At 35.2% G+C, this 20,118-nt stretch overlaps 1 protein-coding gene across 8 annotated transcripts in view; it reads left to right on the top strand.

Moving 5' to 3' along the window:
- The window catches only part of EML5 (EMAP like 5), a 136,664-nt gene that overhangs the window by 12,656 nt on the left and 103,890 nt on the right, over positions 1-20,118 (top strand). For all 8 annotated transcript variants that reach the window (XR_006886284.1, XM_046647089.1, XM_046647088.1 and 5 more), the window contains exon 2: positions 13,748-13,907. Coding sequence is in view for 7 of the 8 variants with exons in the window: in XM_046647089.1 (XP_046503045.1) it covers positions 13,748-13,907 (160 nt within the window). In the remaining variant the exon portion in view is untranslated. The remainder of the gene's footprint in view (positions 1-13,747; positions 13,908-20,118) is intronic.

Genomic DNA, 20,118 nt, shown 5'->3' with positions numbered 1-20,118 from the left:
TTTGAATCATACCTGGGATAAGTCTCACTTGGTTGTGATGTATAATTCTTTTTATATTTTTTGGATTCAATTTGCTAATATTTTGTTGAAAATTTTTGCATCTGTATTCATGAGAGATATTGGTCTGTAGTTTTCTTTTCTTGTAATGTCTCTAGTTTTGGTGTTAGGTTAGTGCTAGCCTCATAAAATGAGTTAGGAAGCATTCCCTCTGTTTCTGTCCTTTGAAAGAGATTGTGGAGAATTGGTATAATTTCTTGCTTAAATATTTGGTAGAATTTACCAGTGAACCCATCTGGGCCTAATGCTTTCTGTTTTGGAAGGTTATTAATTATTGATTCAATTTCTTTAGTAGATCTATATCTATTGTAGATCATCATCATAGATATGCTTATTCAGATCATCTGTTTCTTGTGTGAGTTTTGGCAGATTGTCTGATACGTGTTTTCTTAAGTATTTGAATCTTATATATAAAATTATGGATTCTGTGCTTTTAATTTAACATTATAAAGTAAGTTTTCCCCAGTATTATGAAAAATCTCCATACATGTTTTTAATGATTACATGAGAGTCCATCCTGTGAGTGTACCATTGTTATTTAACCATTTCTTAAATGTTGGACATTTAGGTGGTTTTCAAGTTTTTACTGTTATAAGTAATAATGCAGGGACAAAAAGCTATACATAATGATTTTTATGTATTGAGGATTGTTTCATTCACAAAATTTATTTTAGCACCAGCAGCTTCTTTGGAAATTCAGTTAACAAATATTGATTGAATACCTGCTTTGTGCTAGTCATTGTTCTAGGTACCTAAGGAGTACTAAGGAGTAATATGAACAAAAAGGGAAAGTCTCTGTCCTAATGGAGTACACATTCTAGTGGAAGAGAGTAAGATAATAAATGCATAATAGTAATTTTAGATAGTGATAACAACTACAAATAAAATAGGGTAATGGGATAGAATATGTTGGGATGACTAGGAGTAGTCAGGGAAGGCTTCTCTAAGCAAGTTACATTTGACCTGAAGCATGAATAATAATGAACGAATCAAGATTTGGGAGATCATTCTAGACAGACTTTGAGAGCCTAATGAGCTTGGTCTTTTGAAGGGACAGAAAGGCCACTGTGGCTGGAGCCTCTGAACAAGAGGGAAAATAGTGGAAGTTGAGGTTCGAGAAGTTAGGGCAGATCTTGCAGAGCCTTAGAAGTGCCATATAGATAGTTTTGTTTTTATTCTAGTTTAATAGGAAGCTATTGGAGGATTTTAACCAGCTGAATGATGAGGTCAAATTTGTGTTGTTTTAAAATATCACTCTGGCTATGTTAAGAAAACCCTAAAGGGAAGCAATAGAGGACAAAGGGTATGTGGTTCAGATTAGGGTTGTAGCAGAGAAGATGGGGGTGATGATAGAGCCAATAGGACAGGCTATGGAATGTGTGTGATGAATAAGGAAAAAAGAAGTGATGAGGATAAAATTTAGATTCTTGGTCTGAGCAATTGAGTGGGTAGTGATGCCATTTACTAAGATGAGGAGAAGTAGATTGGAAAGTGAGTAAGGAGGAAAAAAATTCTGAATGTGTGAAATGTGAGTTGCCCATAATATGTCCATTGCTCTGGGCTAGAGATATAGATTTGGGGGTTATCACTGTACATATGCATCTGAAGACGTGGGATTGGATGAAATCACCTGGGAAAGGAAGGGAAGACAGCCTAGACAAACCCCTCGGACACTTTAACATTGAGAGGTTGGGAGTGGGAGAGGGCCTAACAAAGGAGACAGAGAAGGAAGGGCTAGTATATTACAGAATCAGGAAAGCCTGGAGAGGAAAGTGTTTCTAAAGGGAAAGAGTGGGGGCCGGCCCGGTGGCGCAGCGGTTGAGTGCGCAGGTTCAGTTTCTTGGCGGCCCGGGTTTTGCCGGTTCCGATCCCGGGTGCAAACATGGCACTGCTTGGCATGCCATGCTGTGGTAGGCATCCCATGTATAAAGTAGAGGAAGATGGGCATGGATGTTAGCTCAGGGCCAGTCTTCCTCAGCAAAAAGAGGAGGATTGGCAGTAGTTAGCTCAGCACTAATCTTCCTCAAAAAAAAATAAGTAAAGGGAAAGAGTGGTCATTTGTGTCAAATACTATTGAAAAGTGTTGGAAAACAAGGACATACAATTAACCATTAGATTTGACAAGGTCACACATGACCTTGAAAAGAACTGCTTCAGGGAAAGAGAAGGGACAGAAGCCTAACTGGAATAAGTTGAGAAAATAAAGGTAAAAATGTTGAGACAACTCTTCTGAAGAGTTTTGCTGTGAATGGGGAGCAGAGAAAATAGGGTGGTAGGTGAGGGGTCAGGGAGCTTTTTAAATAAGTGTATTTGAATGCAAATAGGAATGACTCAGTCATGAGGAAGCAATAATGCCAGAAAACATAGTTCTAGAAATAAAGTACTCGAAAGTAAGGGGAATGAGATCCAGGGCACAAGTGAAGAGTTTGAGGAATAGAGACATTTCTTCCATTTTACAAGAGGGAAGCCGGAGTCTGCTGGGACAAGTGCAGTTAGGTTAGTGAATTTGTTGGGGGCAAAGTATCTCCTTTAATTCCATCTATATTATTCGCTGAGTACAAGGCAGACTTATCAGTTATGAGGTGAATGTTGATGGTGGGGTACTGTGGGCATGAGGAAGTTTGGAGGTTGAGAGAAGGAAAGCAAAATTTATCAGCTAAGTGTTAATAGGATTGGGTGATAGTGTAAAAATGCTCACTTGAGATCTGTGAGGATAAATTTAAAGGAACACTGATGAACGCAATTGTATATAAGAAGGGAAATCTATGAAGATAACTACCTTGAAGGAGACAGCCCCCTTTATGTTTGTTTAATGCGTTACTACTTTCTAATTATGATAAATTTAGAGATTAAATGCTTAAAATAACTAATATGTAATTGTGGGATTTGATGACAGTGCTCTTACCTACGTAATTCTCATTACTCAGGAATAGTAATAGGGAAAATAACTTAAAAAAAAAAAAGAATGTGTTCTTTCCATGTGTTTCAAATGACGGTGTCATAATATGGATGAGTAATCACCTTGTTAAACGTTTTAGAATAAGAATACACCTAGAGGAGCCGGCTCCGTGGCCGAGTGGTTAAGTTCGCGTGCTCCGCTGCGGCGGCCCAGGGTTCGGATCCTGGGCTCGGACATGGCACCGCTCGTCAGGCCACGTTGAGGTGGCGTCCCACATCCCACAACTAGAAGGACCTGCAACTAAGATATACACCTGTGTACGGGGAGGGGAGGTTTGGGGGAAATAAAGCAGGAAAAAAAAAACAAAGATTGGCAACAGTTGTTAGCCCAGGTGCCAATCTTTAAAAAAAAAAGAACATACCTAGAAATGGTTGCTTCTATCATCTTTCTCCCAAATCAATTTCTAAGTGTTATTGAGTTTGACTATATGTACGGCAATATGCTAGGCAATATGTGGAATAAAACTTAACTGTAGATATTAAGTTGACTTCAAGAATACTATAAAAACACTCATGCTTTCTTTTTCATTAAGAAAATTGGAGCTATCAGAAGAGAACTTTCAGATTCCACCCACCCATCAGTAATACACCAGCTCCTGTCTCGTATTAATCCCTCCCCTAGTGCACAATATCCTGCCCTTTTTTTCCTGCTGCAGAAATTCTGCCCTTCTCCTGTATCAATATTTTTGATGATTCTTCTACTGGATGATTCCTGTAAGAATATAAAATATGCTCAAAAATAGTCTTCTCAGGGGCCTGCCTGGTGGTGCAGTGTTTGAGTTCATGTGCTCTTCTTCAGCGGCCCGGGGTTTGCCAGTTCAGATCCTGGGCATGGACCTATGCACCACTTATGGAGCCATGCTGTTGCAGGTGTCCCACATATAAAATAGAGGAAGATGGCACAGATGTTAGCTCAGGGCCAATCTTCCTTAGCAAAAAGAGGAGGATTCACGTCAGATTTTAGCTCAGGGCTGGTCTTCCTCGGGGCGGGGGTTGGGGGGGACAGGAGGGAAAGTCTTTCAACAAATGTTCAAACCAACTGAATATCTATATGGGGAAAAAATGAACCTCAACTATATACCTCACCGTATACAAAATTTAACTCAAATTGAGTCATATATCCTAAACGTGAAAGCTAATACTATAAAATTTCTAGAAAAAAAGCAAGGAAATAGGACATAAAAAGTGTGATTTATAAAAGGAAAGATTATAAATTGAACCTCATTAGAATTAAAACTTTTCAGGCTTCTAGGTAACTGAAGACAATGGCAGGTATGTAGTAAGTAACCTCCCAAAATCTCTTCTCCAAACAATGCAAAATCACTTCACAACTATGAAATTTCTATGCAAAACCTTAGCCTTACCATTATTTAAACAGAGACTGTAAAAACTGTAAAGTAACTGTAAATAAAAAGAGAATAATAAATTCTAACTACAGTTTCACAAGCTCTCTCCCAGGACTCCACTGCTGAGGTTTACGGAGAGCAACTTAAACTAAAAAACTGAGATAACGGTATCTTGACTGGGTACTGTAAGGATACAGACAAAAAGAACTATGGATAATACTATAATCTAGTTGGTAAAATTGTTTCTCACAGGCCTAGCAATTCTGAAACAACTTTGTATATACTAAAATGAAATAAGTAAATAGATTTCAGATTATGAGAGCCCGATTTCTCACTCTTGGAGAAAGAAGTTATAAATAAGGAAAGAGAGAAGTATTAAATGAACCCTGTGGTTTGGGATTAGAATCAGAGGTATCAATATGAACTCATGGTTTTTAAATATATATATATACAGATAGATACAGAATGCAGATGTGTGTGTGTAAATGCGTTAGTATACATACATTTCCTGGCTCAGTCTACAGAGAGAGCCTGGAAGCAGTAACATTCCAGTAACAATGAGCACACCTACTGCCTAGATCTTGCTATCTAAACACCATTCTCCAAGAAAAGGAACAAGGGCTTCCTGGAGAAGTAGTTCATTACAGGGCTGGAGCAGGAAAAATACTAGATAAGCCTGGAATATTTTGTGATGCAACAAAGTAAGTAAATGCAAAAGAGATGTTGGCTTGTTGAAACAATAAGGGAACCAACTTGAAGGATCTCCTAAAGGCCAAAGATGGAATGATTTGAGCCACAAAATAAATAATGATAGTATTGAATTTCAAATAGAGTAAAACAGGAGTCATCAAACAACAGGCTGTTGGCCAAATATGGCTTGCTGCCTATTTTAATAAAGTTTTATTGGAAAACAGACATGACTGTTTTTGCAACCTTTTTTTCATTATAGTTCCCCTAAGGAATCCTTTTAGCTATTTTTTTTCCTAATTGTCCCAACCCACTACAAAATTTTAATAGCACACATATACTATATGCCAATTTATGTACTGTATGTATATCTGCTTTATACATAAAAAGAATAAGACATCCATACACACAAGAACTGATTTTTACTCTCCTGGAGGTGATATTGCTCCCAATGAGAATGTATGGTTTACATATTACATACATACATTTACAATCTGTGGCTGATTTGGCATTTATAATAGTATCACAGAGTCGAGTAACTGTGACAGAGATTGTATGGCCCACAAAGCCTAAAATATTTATTGTTTGTTCCTTTATGGGAAAAGTTTGTTGACCCTTGGAAAAAAATAAATACCCGTGAATTCAAGCTGATATAAACAAACAATGGATTAAATAAACTAATAAGGGAGAAAAGTTAGTTCTTCCTTATTGTGGAATTCCAACTAATAAATGTAAAAGAAAAGAGGGAAATAAGAGGAATACATTAGGTGAATACTGTAGTAGTAACTGTTTCTGGCAACATCCACCAATAGACACTAAAATTAGTCAATGGAAGTTTGAGGAGAAACAGAATTTGCATAATCTGAGAGCATCTCCCCTCAAATGCTTATTGACTATGAAGAGAAGCTTTGTGGTGACTTAATGGTGGAGAAGCCTGGCAGGCACCAGCTTATCCAAGGGATCGAGATACGCATCATCAGTAATCATACATATTGACATCCTCAGCTCCTTGATATGATGCACTAAGGAGAACAAATATAATTTTTACGATATACTTGCCAAAAATGCATAACTTCACTCCATCGTGAGAAAACATCTTACAAATCCAAATTGAGAGACATTTTACAAAATAACTGATTAGTACTTTTCAGAAGTTTAAGGTTATGAAAGACAAGGAAAGTCTAAAGAACTGCTACAGAGAAATGACAATTAAATGCAGCCTGGGATCCTGGATAGGATCTTGAACAGAAAAAAGGCATTAGTGGAAAAATTGGTGAAATTTCTTTTTTTAAAGATTTTATTTTTCCTTTTTCTCCCCAAAGCCCCCCCCCCCCCCCCCCACCAAGTACATAGTTGCATATTTTTAGTTGTGGGTCCTTCTAATTGTGGCATGTGGGATGCCACCTCAGCATGACCTGATGAATGGTGCCATGTCTGTGCCCGGGATCCGAACTGGCAAAACCCTGGGCCACTGAAGCAGAGTGCAGGAACTTAACCACTCAGCCACAGGGCCGGCCCCAAAATTGATGAATTTTGAATAAGGTCTGTTGTTTAGTTAATGGTACCATACTAATGTTTATTTTCTCTTCCTGATCATTGTACCGTGGATATCTAAGATGTTTATGTTAGGGAAATGAGATGAGGGATATAAGAGAACCGTTTGTACTATTTTAACAACTTCTTTATAAGTCTAAAATTAGTCTAAAAAAAGTTTCTTTAAAAAATTAAAATCTTTTGCTCTTTAGAAGATACCATGAAGAAAATGAAAAGTTAGTCCATGAACTGGGTAACACATTTACAAAACATGTATTTGAGAAAAGAATTGTATCCAAAATATATCAAGAATGCTTACAATGCAATAATATGATCACAACTAACCAATTAAAAAAATAGGCAGAATGCTTTTTGCCCAGAGGCAGAGCCAGTTGCAGGAAGTGCATGACAGTATGCGGAGGCTCATACTCTAAACCTTCATAGTCATATTCCGTGAAGAGGGGCCCCTGGGAGATGGAGAGTGTGGAGGTAATATGCAGAGCAGGGAGCCCAAGAAGGGGAGCTCATAAAGCAATATTTGATGTCCCAGATTCACTCTTATGCTGTATATGGTTGGAACTGACTGCAAACAGCATATCAAAGCCTTTAAGAACTAAACTACAATCATCCAGATTTCAGACTGGCTCCTTGGTGTATACATGTGGTAGCCCTGCAAAGACTTTAAAAACGAAATTAACATTGGAACCACAGAAGGAGAGTTGGGACCCCGAACCTAACTGGATTGCTTGCCTGCTGAACAAACAAAAAATTCAACATTCTCTAGAGGATTTTAACAGGACCTAGAGTTTATAATATTCAAAATGTCCAGGATATAATCTAAAATTATCATACAAGGAGTTAGGAAAATCTTAACAATTTAGAAAAGACAACAGTCTTCAGCCTCAAGAAGATGTAGTTGTTGGAATTATCAAAGAATTTAGAGGAGTTGTTATAAATATATGCCACAAAGTAAAGGGGAATGCTCTTGCAACAAATGTTAGAAGTTCTCAGCAAAGAAATAGAAGCCGTAGAAAAATGTAATGTTTAGAACTGAAAAATACAAAAATAGAAATAAAGAATTCCCTAGTGGACTCACTGTCTGAGTCTGTGTGGTAGCTAGATTGCCCCCCACCAAAGATAGCTACTCCCTAATCCCTGGAATTTGTGAATATGTTGTTACATGGCAAAAGTGACTTTGAAGATATAATTAAGATATGGACCTTAAGAGAGTGTCTTGGATTATCCAGATGGGCCCAGTCTAATCAGGTGAGCCCTTAAAAACAGAGACTTTCTCCAGCTGGAGTCAGAAGAGATGCAGCAGAAGTCAGAAAGATTCAAAGCTTGAGAAGGACTCATTGTGCCTTTGCTGGTTTAAAGATGGAAGTGGCAACGTGATGAAAAATGCAGGTGGCCTTAGGGAGGTGAGAAGTTCCTAGCTGACAGCCAGCAGGATAACGAAGACCTCAGTCCTTTTACCACAGGGAACTGAATTAAGCTAACATTTTGAATGAACTTGGAAGCCGATTCATCCTCAGAGACTCCGGAAAGGAATGAAATTGTGTTGACAACTTCATTTTGGCCTTGTAAGACTCTAAGCAGAGGACCCAGCTGAGCTACTCTGTAGCTGGATTTCTGCTCTGCAGAATGCAAGATAGTAAATTTATTTTGTTTTAAGATGCTAAATTTGTGTTGATTTGTCACAGCAGCATAGAAAACTGATAAAGTCTGGGATATATTTTTAGCCTTTCTAAAAATTAATGTTAGACTTTTACTGTTTCTTGGATGTTGGCAAAGGTATGAAATTCCTGGGTCAGAGATAAAGGACTTTATTATTCATGGCATAACAGATAGCATGAGTCAGTAATAACAGAATACATGTTCTTTTCAAGTGCCATTGGAACATTTACCAATACAGGTCATATCCTATAAAACAAACCTCAACAAATTTAAAAGAATTGAAATCGTATAAAATATGTTCTCTTAACATAATGGAATCAAAATAAAAATCATTAAAGTAAACAGAAAGGAAATCAGAAAATATTTTGAACTGGAAGAAAAATACAACATATCAAAATTTGTAAGATTCAGCTAAAGCATTATTTCAAGGGAAATTTATAGCATTAAATACATATACTTGAAAAAAAGATTCCAGATTAGTAATTTAAAGTTTCACCTTATGAACTAGAATAAGAATAGCAATCTAAACCCTAAAACAGAAAGAAGGAAATAATAAAGAGCAAAAATCAATGAAAACAGCAAAACAGGGAAAAATCAAACCAAAAGCTAGTTGTTTGAAAAGATTGATTGAATTGATAAATGTCTAGCTTGATTGACCAGGAACATAAAGGAGAAAACAGAAATAACTAATATTCATCAGGCTATCACTGCAGACCCAAAGAAAATAAGAGGAGGATAAGGAAATACTGCAAACAACTCTATGCGTATATTTTTGGCAACTTAGATACAATAGACTATTCCCTTGAAAGATACAAACTATCAACTCACCAAGAAGCAGTAGATAATGGGAATAACCCTATATTTATTGGGTAATTGCATTTATAGCTTAAAATATTCCAAAACAGAAATCTCCAGTTACAGATGGTTTCACTGGTAATTCTGTCCAAAATTTAAAAATAAGAAATAATACCAATTCTATACAATTTCTTACAGAAAATAGAAGAGGAGGGAAAGCTTCCCAACTCATTTTAGGAGGTGGCATTGCTCTTATATAAAATCCAGGCAAAGACCTTAGAAGAAAGGGAAATTATAGACCACTACCCCTCATTAACATAGATTTAAAAATTCTCAACAAAATAAGCTGATAAGCAAATAAACCCATCAATAGAATAATACATTATGATCAAGTGGGGCTTATTCCAGAAATGCAAGGCCAGTTCAACATTAGAAAATTAATCAATGTAATTTACTGTATTAACAGATGAAAGAAGCAAAACCATATGATCTTCTCAATAGTTACAGGAAAAGAGTTTGACAGAATTCAGCATTTGTCCGTGTTTCAAAAGATGCTTAGCAAACTAAGAATAGAGGGCTACTTTTCAACTATAAAGGCATGTATAAAAACCTACATCTAACATCATGCTTTAGTGGTGAGAGACTGAGTGTTTTCCTTGTAAGACCAGGAAAAAGATGAGGATGTCCTCTCTTACCACTACTAATTCAACATTGTACTGGAAGTTCTAGCCAGTGCAGTAAGGCTAGAAATAGAAATAAAAGGCTTAGAGGAACGGAGGAAATACATTGTCTCTCTTCCTGGATAACATGATTGCCTACATAGAAAATTCCATATAATCTACAAAACTCACACACACAAACTCCTACAACTAATTAGTAAATTTAGCAAGGTCGCAGGATACAAGGTCAACATAATACATTAACTGTATTTCTACATTCTGGCAATGAACAACTGGAAACTGAAATTTAAAACACTACCATTTATAAAAACTCAAAAAAGTCCTGTATAAATTCAACAAAATCCATGCTGGATCTGTGTACTAAAAACTATAAAATGAAACTGAAAAAAGCAAAGAAGACCTAAGAAAGGGGGGATGCATCATGTTCATGGATTGGAAGACTCAATGTAGTTAAGATGTCAGTTCTCCTCAAATTGTTCTGTAGATTTAATGCAATCCCAATCCCAATTCCAACAGGATGTTTAGGGTATACAAACTGATTCTAAACTTTATAGGGAAAATAAAGTCATTAGAACAGCCGAAACAATTTTGAAAAGGAATGAAGTTGGAGGACTCACGTACTCAATTTTAAGGCTTATTGTAAACCTACAGCAATCAAGGCGGTGTGGTATTGATGAAAAGATAGATATATAGATTAAGGGAAAGAATATAAGGTACAATTTGTGACAGATTAACATAGATGTGATCAGTTGACTTTTGGCCAAGGTGCACGGGCAATTCAATAGAGAAAAGATAGTATTGTCAATAAATGGTGCTGGAAAAAATTGGACGTCCATATGGGGAAAAAAAATGAGCCTCAACCTATGTTATACCTTATACAAAAATTAATTCAAAATGGATGATTTAAAAGTAAAACATAAAACTATAAAACTTTTAGAAGAAGACATGAAGAAATCTTTATTACCTTTTGTTATGCAAAAGCATGGTCAGTAAAACAAAAAAGTTGATGAACTGATTTCATAAAATGTTTTCTCATTGAAAGAAACTGTTAAGAGAATTAAAAGAAAAGCTACAGCTTGGGAGAAAATATTTGAAAATCACATATTGGACAAAGGGGCTTGTATTGAGAATATATAAAATAGTTTCAGAACTCAAAAATAGTGTACAGACAACCCAATTAAGGTGGTCAGAAGACTTGAACACATAGATTATAAGAAACATTACTCAATATCATTATTCATTAGGGAAATCCAAATTAAAAAGACTGGCAACACCAAATATTAGTGAAAATGTGGAGCAACTGAACTCTCGTACATTGTGGGAACATAACATGGTGCAACCTCTTTGGAAAACTGGCTGTTTTGTGTAAATACTAAACATGTACCTACCGTATCCTCTTTATTTTGTGTGACTTCTAATATCTCTGACCTATTGTATGTAGATTTTATGGTTAAAGTATGAGGACCTTCCTGTTTTTCCTCCCCAATTTCCAAGTGTGGAGAAATTGTCTTCACATTACTTATTGTTAAATATATTCCCTTTTTATAGATGAGAAAATAAGGCTAAGATAAGTAACTTACCCAAAACCCTGTGAAGAGCAGAGCCAGAGTCCATTTTATCTATTTTTTCTTTTGTCATTTCTGATTTTGGTGTCACATGTAAGGAAACCATTATTTCATCCCAAGGTCAGTAAGATATATGTCTATGTTTTCTTCTAAGGGTTTTATAATTTTAGCTCTTAGATTTTGAGGTGATTCTTGCATATGGTTTGAGGCATAGGTCCAAATTCATTCTTTTGTATTTGGATATTCATATGTCCCAGCACTGTCTATTGAAAAGACCATTCTTCTTTCATTGAATTATCTCAGCACCACCCTCGTTGGATGTCAATTGACCATAAATGTATTAGTTTATTTCTGGACTCTCAATTCTGTTTTTTTTGATCTGCATGTCTATCCTCATGCCAGTGCTATAATGTCTTGTTTACTATAGTTTTGCAGTAAGTTTTGAAATTGGAAAGTATGAGTCTTCCAATTTTGTTCTTTTTCAAGATTGTTTTGGCTATTCTGAATTTTAGATTCAGCTTGTCAGTTTCTTCAAGGAAGGCACCTATTACCTTGGCAGGGATTGTGTTGGTTCTGTAGATCAATTTAGGAAGTAATGTCATCTTAACAATATTGCAAGCTTAGAGCATGAGATACCTTCCCATTTATTTAGATCTTTTAAAATTTCCTCAGTGGTGTTTTGTAGTTTTCAGCGTACAAGTCTTGTGCTTTTTTTGTTAAATTTATCCCTAAGTGTTTTATTCTTTTTCTTGCTATTCTAAGTAGAATTGTTTTCTTGATTTAATTTTCAGATTGTTCGTTGGTAGTGTATAGAAATACAGTTGGTGTTTTGTATTGATCTTATATCCCTCAACCTTGCTGAACTCATTTATTAATTTTTTCTACTTGGGATTTATTTTGTTGTAGTTTGTTTGTGGATTCCTTAGGATTTTCTATATACAGGATCATGTCATCTGCAAGTGGGGATAGCTCTACTTCTGCCATTTCTTTCTTTTTCTTGCCTAGTTGTCCTGGCTAGAATATCCACTATCATACTGAATGGAAATGCAAAAGCTGACATCCTTGTCTTGTTCCTATACTTTAAGAGGGGGTACTTTCAGGCTTTCTCCGTTAAATGTGATGTTAGCTGTGGGTTTTCATAGATGCCCTTTATCAGATTGAGGAAGTTCTCTTTAATTCCTAGTTTGTTATGTGTTTTTTATCATGAAAGAAGTTGAATTTTTGTCAGGTGCTTTTTCTGCATCTATTGAGATGAATATATGTGGGATTTTTTTGTGTTTATTCTATTAATATGATATATTACATTGCTTGATTTTAGTATCTTGAACCAAATTTCCATTTCCACTTCCCTCTCACTAGTTACTCACTTAGTATTCCCTGACTTGATGAATACCACCGCGACCCATCCAGATGCCCAAGGCAGAAACCCAAGAGTCATCTTAGGCTCCCTTTCCCTTACTCCCTACATCCAGTCAGTTGATTCTGCTTTAATACCCTCCTAACTTTTCCCTCTTTGAGTTCATCCTCTACCGTGGTGCTAGGAGTGATTTTTTTCCTCAAAAGGCAAATCTGATCATCTAAATTTACTTGTAGAAAAATTTGTCAAGGAGAAATTTATATTAATTTCCTGCCTTCTGCTGATGTACATAAACCATTGCCAACTGTTAGGTCTTTGTCTTGTCTCTAAAGACTCATAGATTACTTTCTGTGAATTATGGGTGAATTTTCTGTTTCTTAAAATGGGATTTATAATTTAATATTAATGTTACAATATGAGTGCTACTAAATGCTATTTTTGGACACTAAGATTTGGTCTAACTTTATCCAATAAAAGAGTAAAATGGGAGAGAGGGCTTAAAAACAGATGAATACCAAATAAGAAAATGGCAGGTGGTAGGGGTGCTACTAATTTGTTGCTGTGGTTCAGTTGATCCCTTGTGAGAATTCTTGTTTGTTTTTTTTTTTTAAGATTTTATTTTTCTTTTTTCTCCCAAAGCCCCCGGGTACATAGTTGTGTATTTTTAGTTGTGGGTCCTTCTAGTTGTGGCATGTGGGATGCTGCCTCAGCATGGCTTGATGAGCAGTGCCGTGTCTGCGCCCAAGATTTGAACTGGCAAAATCCTGGGCCACTGAAGCAGAACGTGCGAACTTAACCACTCAGCCATGGGGCCAGCCCCTCTCTTTAGAATTCTTTTTTTGAGAAGTTTTCACAGCTTATATCGAATTATAGGGATTATGAAGTCTATCATAACTGTTTATCACATATACTATTGAAGTAGTAACAACATGAATTTTTATAGATGTTATTTTACTTTAAATCCAAATTATTTTAAATGGATACATAATTAAAGTCTAATTTTCATGTTGATATATATAAATGTTATATATACTAAATGCTATAAAAGCTCTATAAGCAATTTTTAAGTCTGTTTGTTTGTTTATTTTGCAGCCTTGCTTTGCATCCTGAACGAGTATTGGTAGCAACAGGACAAGTGGGGAAGGAGCCTTATATCTGTGTTTGGGATTCTTACACTGTGCAGACCATATCAATTCTAAAGGATGTTCATACACATGGTATAGCTTGCTTAGCATTCGACTTAGATGGACAGGTATGTGATAATTTTTCCTCTTTTTCTAAACTATGTTTTAAAAATGTGTACTATCAGAAATGATTATAAATCTATCAAGTTAAATTAGAAAGCAATTGATGAAAAGTACTTGTTTGTATAAGAGTGGAGGTCGGTAGGTGGGTTGGGTAGTTGATGTATGTAAGAAAAATAGTGACAATAAGAAGGTTTTTTTCGTTGGATCAAGAACTTTTCAATTGAAGTAATTATAATTATGAAAGCCCAAGAAATTCTGACTCAGTGGAATATTATCTGGTTGTTCTAGAAAGTTTTACATATAACTCTTTTTCAGATAGTGTATGTTGATAGGACAGATGGAAGACGTCTTAGGAAAATTAAGTTTCTCTAAGTAGAGCTGTATACATTTTAATTTTCAGTTATTTTAAAGGTTTCTGTTAAAATTACATTTTTTTATTGAAAATGATGAGGAAGTTTCTATAATATGAGCTATTGTACAAAATCAAAGTTCAAAACAAAGGATATAATTATCATTCCACTTACTAATGAGTTCCCAAATTATTATTTACTTCTAGTCATTGATTTTAACAAAGTTAAACAAGCCAAAAGCTTTTTTGTGGTGCTTTCATGGAACTTGTTATACCTAAAACATTTACAAAGTGATAAGAAGTTGGATTTTGCAGGTGTGACTAATTTGTAGTCTTTAAAAGTTTTACATTAAAATTAAACTTTAAAAACCGTTTTAACTTTCAGAAAAATTTTGATCTGCTTTTCAATTCATAAAATTAATTTTGTAGATCTAGATCTTACAGAAAAGATTACCTTGTGTTCTATTCCCTTGAAAATGATAACAAGTAGATATTTTATTTATAACTCTGAGGAATAGCTTCTTTGAGTAGGCTAGATTAATATGACTTTCTGATAAGAGTCTATAAAGACTAAACTGGAACCTCTCATTTGGGGAAAAATGTGCTTCTAAGTTTAATATCCCTGTGTAGCAGTGTTTGGCATTTATAGAACCTTAATTCATGTCCCAATTTTGCTATTATTTTTCAAGTCCCTTAATGTCCTCATATCAGAATTTCCTTTCTTTTTTTAAAAGGAAGAGAATAATACTCTTTACTTATACTTTACCGGAGACTGTATTTTATAAAACAAACCTACAAAGTTGTTTGTAAAAATCATTTACCACAGGTGTTATAAAATCCAAGATGTTTTAACTATGTGCCTGTATACTTTAAATACAGATGTTTTCTTTTTAATTTTAAAAGTGCCCTTTCTAAATGTGTTGCATTGCTGAGGAATTTTTCTTATATACATACAAGGAGAAATTGTGCCCGTAGCTTTTACTAGTTGAAAGGCTTTAAGTTCGCTTATTTTAAGCAACTTATAAGAAAAGTCTTGAGTGCATGTATTTTATTATCACAGATCTTCATGAGAACCTGTTCCTTAAAAATTTAAACTTGTAAAAAACGTGGTAGCTAAAAGTTATTGAGCACATGTTAAGTGCCAGGCATTGTGCTAAACCTACAGTATCTCATTTAATCCTTGCAACAACCCTATGAAATAGATATTATTATTATCTCTATTTTACAGATAAAGAAACTGAGACTTAGAGAGGTTAAATAACTTGCCCCAGGTAACACAGCTAGTAAATGGAGCCAGAGCGGGAACCCAGGTCAGTCACACTCCAAAGCTCATGTTTTTAACCACAATGCTCTACTGCCTCCCAAACATGAAACTTAGGAGGTGGTTATTTATATTTCAAAAGGACTTCATCCATGTTCAGTACAGTTAAAGCTCGTAAGGAACTGCTATCACTTGAAGATTGTTAAGAGTATCTCTGAAATTTTGTTAATTTTGAAAATGCTTTAGTTAAAACATATATTTGAGAATATATCCGTTCACTAATATCTATAAACTGTTTATGAGATATCAACTAGGAAATATTTTATAATTTTTGCATTTTCTACTAGATTTGAAACTATAAGTGATCAGTTAAGATTTGTCCAATGAATGAGTTTCTCTGTTGGTAGTAATGCTGAATGTTCCTTTCCCAGAGGATTTCTTTTAAATGGATTGAATATCCACACTAATACTGGAAGTCTGCCTTATCGAGAATAATTAGGGCCTGAAAAGGCTGTTTATATAAATCCACGTCAAACAGGGACTAAAACTTCATAGTAAATGGGAGAGGAGGTAGGAGGAGGGAAAGTAGGACTGGTACTTTATTTTGAAAATATAACCATAATTTATAAAAACACTTTTCTCATATTTAACAAAATCTAGCTTATAGTTACAATTCTAATTTATAAAATAAGCAAAGAATAAATGTTAATTTTTTAACCTAATTTTGTCACTTACCTGCTGGTACAAAATAAAATGCTTTAATCTATTTTTGTTTTTTTGCACATGATTATGAAGAGGGTCATTTTTGCAAAAGTATTAGAGGAGTTCACTGATTTTTTCCAAGGGCCTTTTAGTAATCTCTTAATAACTAGATGTATTTCAAGTGCCTATTGTATTATTGTTGAATTTTTTTCTCTTCTATTGCTCTGCCAGATTCTGGCTGCTAATGGCTTTATATATAATTTCACTAATATTTATTCCATTAAGTCCTGAATCTTTTGCAAAATTTGTGATTTTTACTTTGTAACATTGTAACAATTAGTTCTTATATAACGAACCCTGAGATCAGAAGAACCTCCATACTGGAATCTTTTAAGTTTAATTGTCCATTGTTTGAATATGTTTCACAGTTGCAGGAACTTATGGGATGTGTCTAGTTCTGTCTATTAGGATTTTTCTTATCTGTGTATTTAGTGTGCTAGAACTTTTTAATAAATATTTCCGGTTCAATTAATGGATGCAACCAAGATTTTGTTTGGGAATAGGCTCAGGGAGGATTTGGGAAGCTGAATAGAGGCTTCTATTACCAGGTTTTCTTTCTCTCTCTCTGGCTGTTAGTTCTTAGTTATCTTTAAAGGGACCTTTTCTTCTGTCTGCTTGTTAAATGTCAGTATTCTTTTGGAGTCTGTGGCTTTCTTTTTTTTTTTTCACTTTGCTTATTCTCTCTAGGTAATTATCCAGATCCATGTCTTTAATTCCCATATTAGTTGACAGTGGCCCTGGCTTCTCTTTGCACCTTCAAATACCCTCCTTGAGTGTCATATAGATATGTCTTATACTACACATTTGAAACTGAATTGTCTCTTTATTCCAACTCTATTAAAAAACAAAGCTTATCTTTCTCCTGGTTTCTGGCCTACCTCTCCAGTCTTGTCTTCTGCCACTTCCCATTGGTCCTCCTCCCTAAGCCACACTGAATTACTGGCACTTTCCTGAAAGCACCATGGTGTCTCTAATCTGGTGTCCTTTGTTCTGAAATGCACTTTCTCTTACTTTCCTATACCCAACCATCTTTTACTCTAGCTTGCAAGATATGGTTCAAGCATTACTTTTACTGGAAAACTTTATCCTCTTCCTCACCTTCCTAGGCTGGGTTAAATGTGAGAAAAGATGATGAAGTAAAAAGTGATAGAAAGCTAGGAGAGGAGATAGTATTTGCTTGATTATGTCTACCTTTTCCTCCCTGCTGTTGCTTAACCTATGCTTAGGGAGGTTGATTTTGGCCATGATATGTTTATCAGGGCTACAGAGGAAGCACTCGCAGCTCTGTTTTGTTACTGCCTGTACAGAGCTAGATGCTTTGAGGCTCTGTTGAGATACATGGAATTTTAGAGCTTTTGGCCAGTTGTTTCCAGTTTGGCCAGTTTCCTAGCTGATCCAGAGAGAAGGGGCATCCGTAGAAGAGACAGTGCCTCTCCAACTATTCCTCACTTTATCCTTGTCTTGTGAAATTTTAATCTCTACACAGTGTGCTATAGTAAGAGGTAGATGTCCTTGTTTTAGCTAGGTATTTGCTGATACCCTCTAGTTCCCAAATATTAAAGACTCTCAGGAGGGGCAAATCATCTCCTCTTGTTTCCTTGGGTTATCTGCTACTGTGATTTGATGGAGAGCTATAACAAATGATATTCTGTATCTTTTTATGTGAGCCTCTCATTCTACCCATTTGGGGATTTAAATAGCAATTCTCCTTTGCAGAAACTGTAACTGGGTACTAGCTGGCATTTCTCCTTGGGACAGGTAGAAGGTATGGGTTCTTAAAACTAATTATGATTATGGTAATCTAATAATAATAATGATAGCAAACATTTATATAATATTAACCACATGCTAAGCACTCTTCTAACTCCTTAACTCTAATATTAACCCTATGAGGTACTTTTATTATCCCTACTTAATAGGTGAGGAAAGTAAGGTACAGAGAGGCTAAATAACTTCCCAGAGTCATCCAGTTAGTGAGAGATGGAGCCAGTGTTCAAACCTAGGCAGTCTGGTACCAGCATCTGTACTCTAAACCAGGGACTGGTGAACTTTCTATAACAAGTCAGATAGTGAATATTTTAAGCTCTGTCGCAACTCCTCAGCTCTGCATTGTAGTGTGAAAGCAATCATAGACAGCTTGTAAAAGAATGGGTATGGCTGTATTCCAGTAAAATGTTAGTATTTACAGAAACGGGTTGCAGGCAGGGTTTGGCCTGAGAGTTGTAGTTTGCCCACCCCTGCTTCTAAACCAGTGCTTTTCAAAGTGTGTGTTGTGGGTTGGTCCTTGTGATTTCTTCTTTAACCCTTCAGTTACTTAGAAGTGTATTGTTCGTTTCCAAACATTTGGAGAATTCTGATTTAATTCTGTTTTTGTCAGAAAACATGGTCTGTATTTTAATTTTTTTTTTAAAGATTTTATTTTTCCTTTTTCTCCCCCAAGCCCCCCAGTACATAGTTGTTTATTCTTAGTTGTGGGTCCTTCTAGTTGTGGCATGTGGGGGGCTGCCTCAGCATGGCTTGACGAGCAGTGCCATGTCCGCGCCTAGGATTCGAACCGGCAAAACACTGGGCTGCTGCAATGGAGTGCGCGAACTTAACCACTCGGCCATGCGGCCAGCCCCTGTATTTTAATTTTTAAAAATTTGTTTAGGCTCATTTTGTGATTCAAAATTTTGTGATTTTATGAAGCTTCATGTGCACTTGGAAAGGATAAAAATATGTATTCTTCTATTTCCTTTCTCTCTTTCTCTTTATTGTGCTATTGTTATCATTCATTTTACTTCTACATATTTTGTAAAGCACATAATAACTATTGCTGTTTTTGCCTTAAACAGTTAGTTGTAAAAGAAAATTAAAAGCAAGAAAAGTCTTATATATTTGCCATTTGAGCACCAATCATTCGTATATGTAAATTAAGTCTCTCTTTGTTATCATTATCTTTCTGCCTAAAGAAACTTCCATTATCATATCTTGTAGTGCAGGTTTGTTGATAAATTTTCTCACCTTTTGATTACTTGAAAAAGACTTTATTTTGATCCAGTTTTCAAAAGATACTTTTGCAATTCTTTGTTGACTTTTTTTTCCTTTCTCAGAGGTTATTCATTGTCCTCTGACTTTCATAGTTTCAAATGAGAAGTCTCGTATTATTTTTTAATCTTTGTTCCTCCATACCAAAATTGTCTTCTTTTTTTCTGGTTGCTTTGAAGATTTTTCTCTCTAGCACTGGTTTCAGCAATTTGATTACCATGTGTGTTTTTTCTGTGTGTTTGATTATCCCATTTGCAGTTTATTGAGCACCTTGTATTTGTGGGTTTATGGTTTTCATCAAATTTAGAAAATTTTAGCCATTATTTCTTTAGTTTTGTTTTATTTTTCTTTTCCTCAATCTTTTTTCTCCTTTTGGAACCACAATTACCTGTATGTTAGACCAGTTGATATTTTTCTAAAGGTAACTCAGGCTCTGTTAATTTTTTTCCTGTTTTTTTCTGCTCTTTATTTTGGATAGTTTCTGTTGCTGTGTCTTCAAGTTCATTTATCTTTTCTTTATTGTCTAAGCTGTTATTAATCTTTCAGAGTGAATTTTCATTTCACATAATTTAACATTTATTTTTACAAGTTCTACATGTTCTTTTATATCTTTAATTTCTCTTTTTATTCTTTATGTTTGTTTTAAAATAATTTTTCAGCATCTTGAACATTTTCATTTTAACAGCTAATGTCTCCTAATTTTAGTCATCTCTGTGATTCCTGGATCTGTTTATATTAACTGATTTTTCTCCTGGTTATTGGTCACATTTTCCTCTTTCTTCAAATGTCTAGTAATTTTTTTTTTAAAGATTTTATT

Source organism: Equus quagga, chromosome 20, assembly GCF_021613505.1.
Source record: "Equus quagga isolate Etosha38 chromosome 20, UCLA_HA_Equagga_1.0, whole genome shotgun sequence".
In the NCBI taxonomy this organism is placed as follows: domain Eukaryota; kingdom Metazoa; phylum Chordata; class Mammalia; order Perissodactyla; family Equidae; genus Equus; species Equus quagga.
The sequence above is the reverse complement of the archived record's forward strand: the minus strand, read 5'-3'. Positions and strand labels throughout refer to the sequence as shown.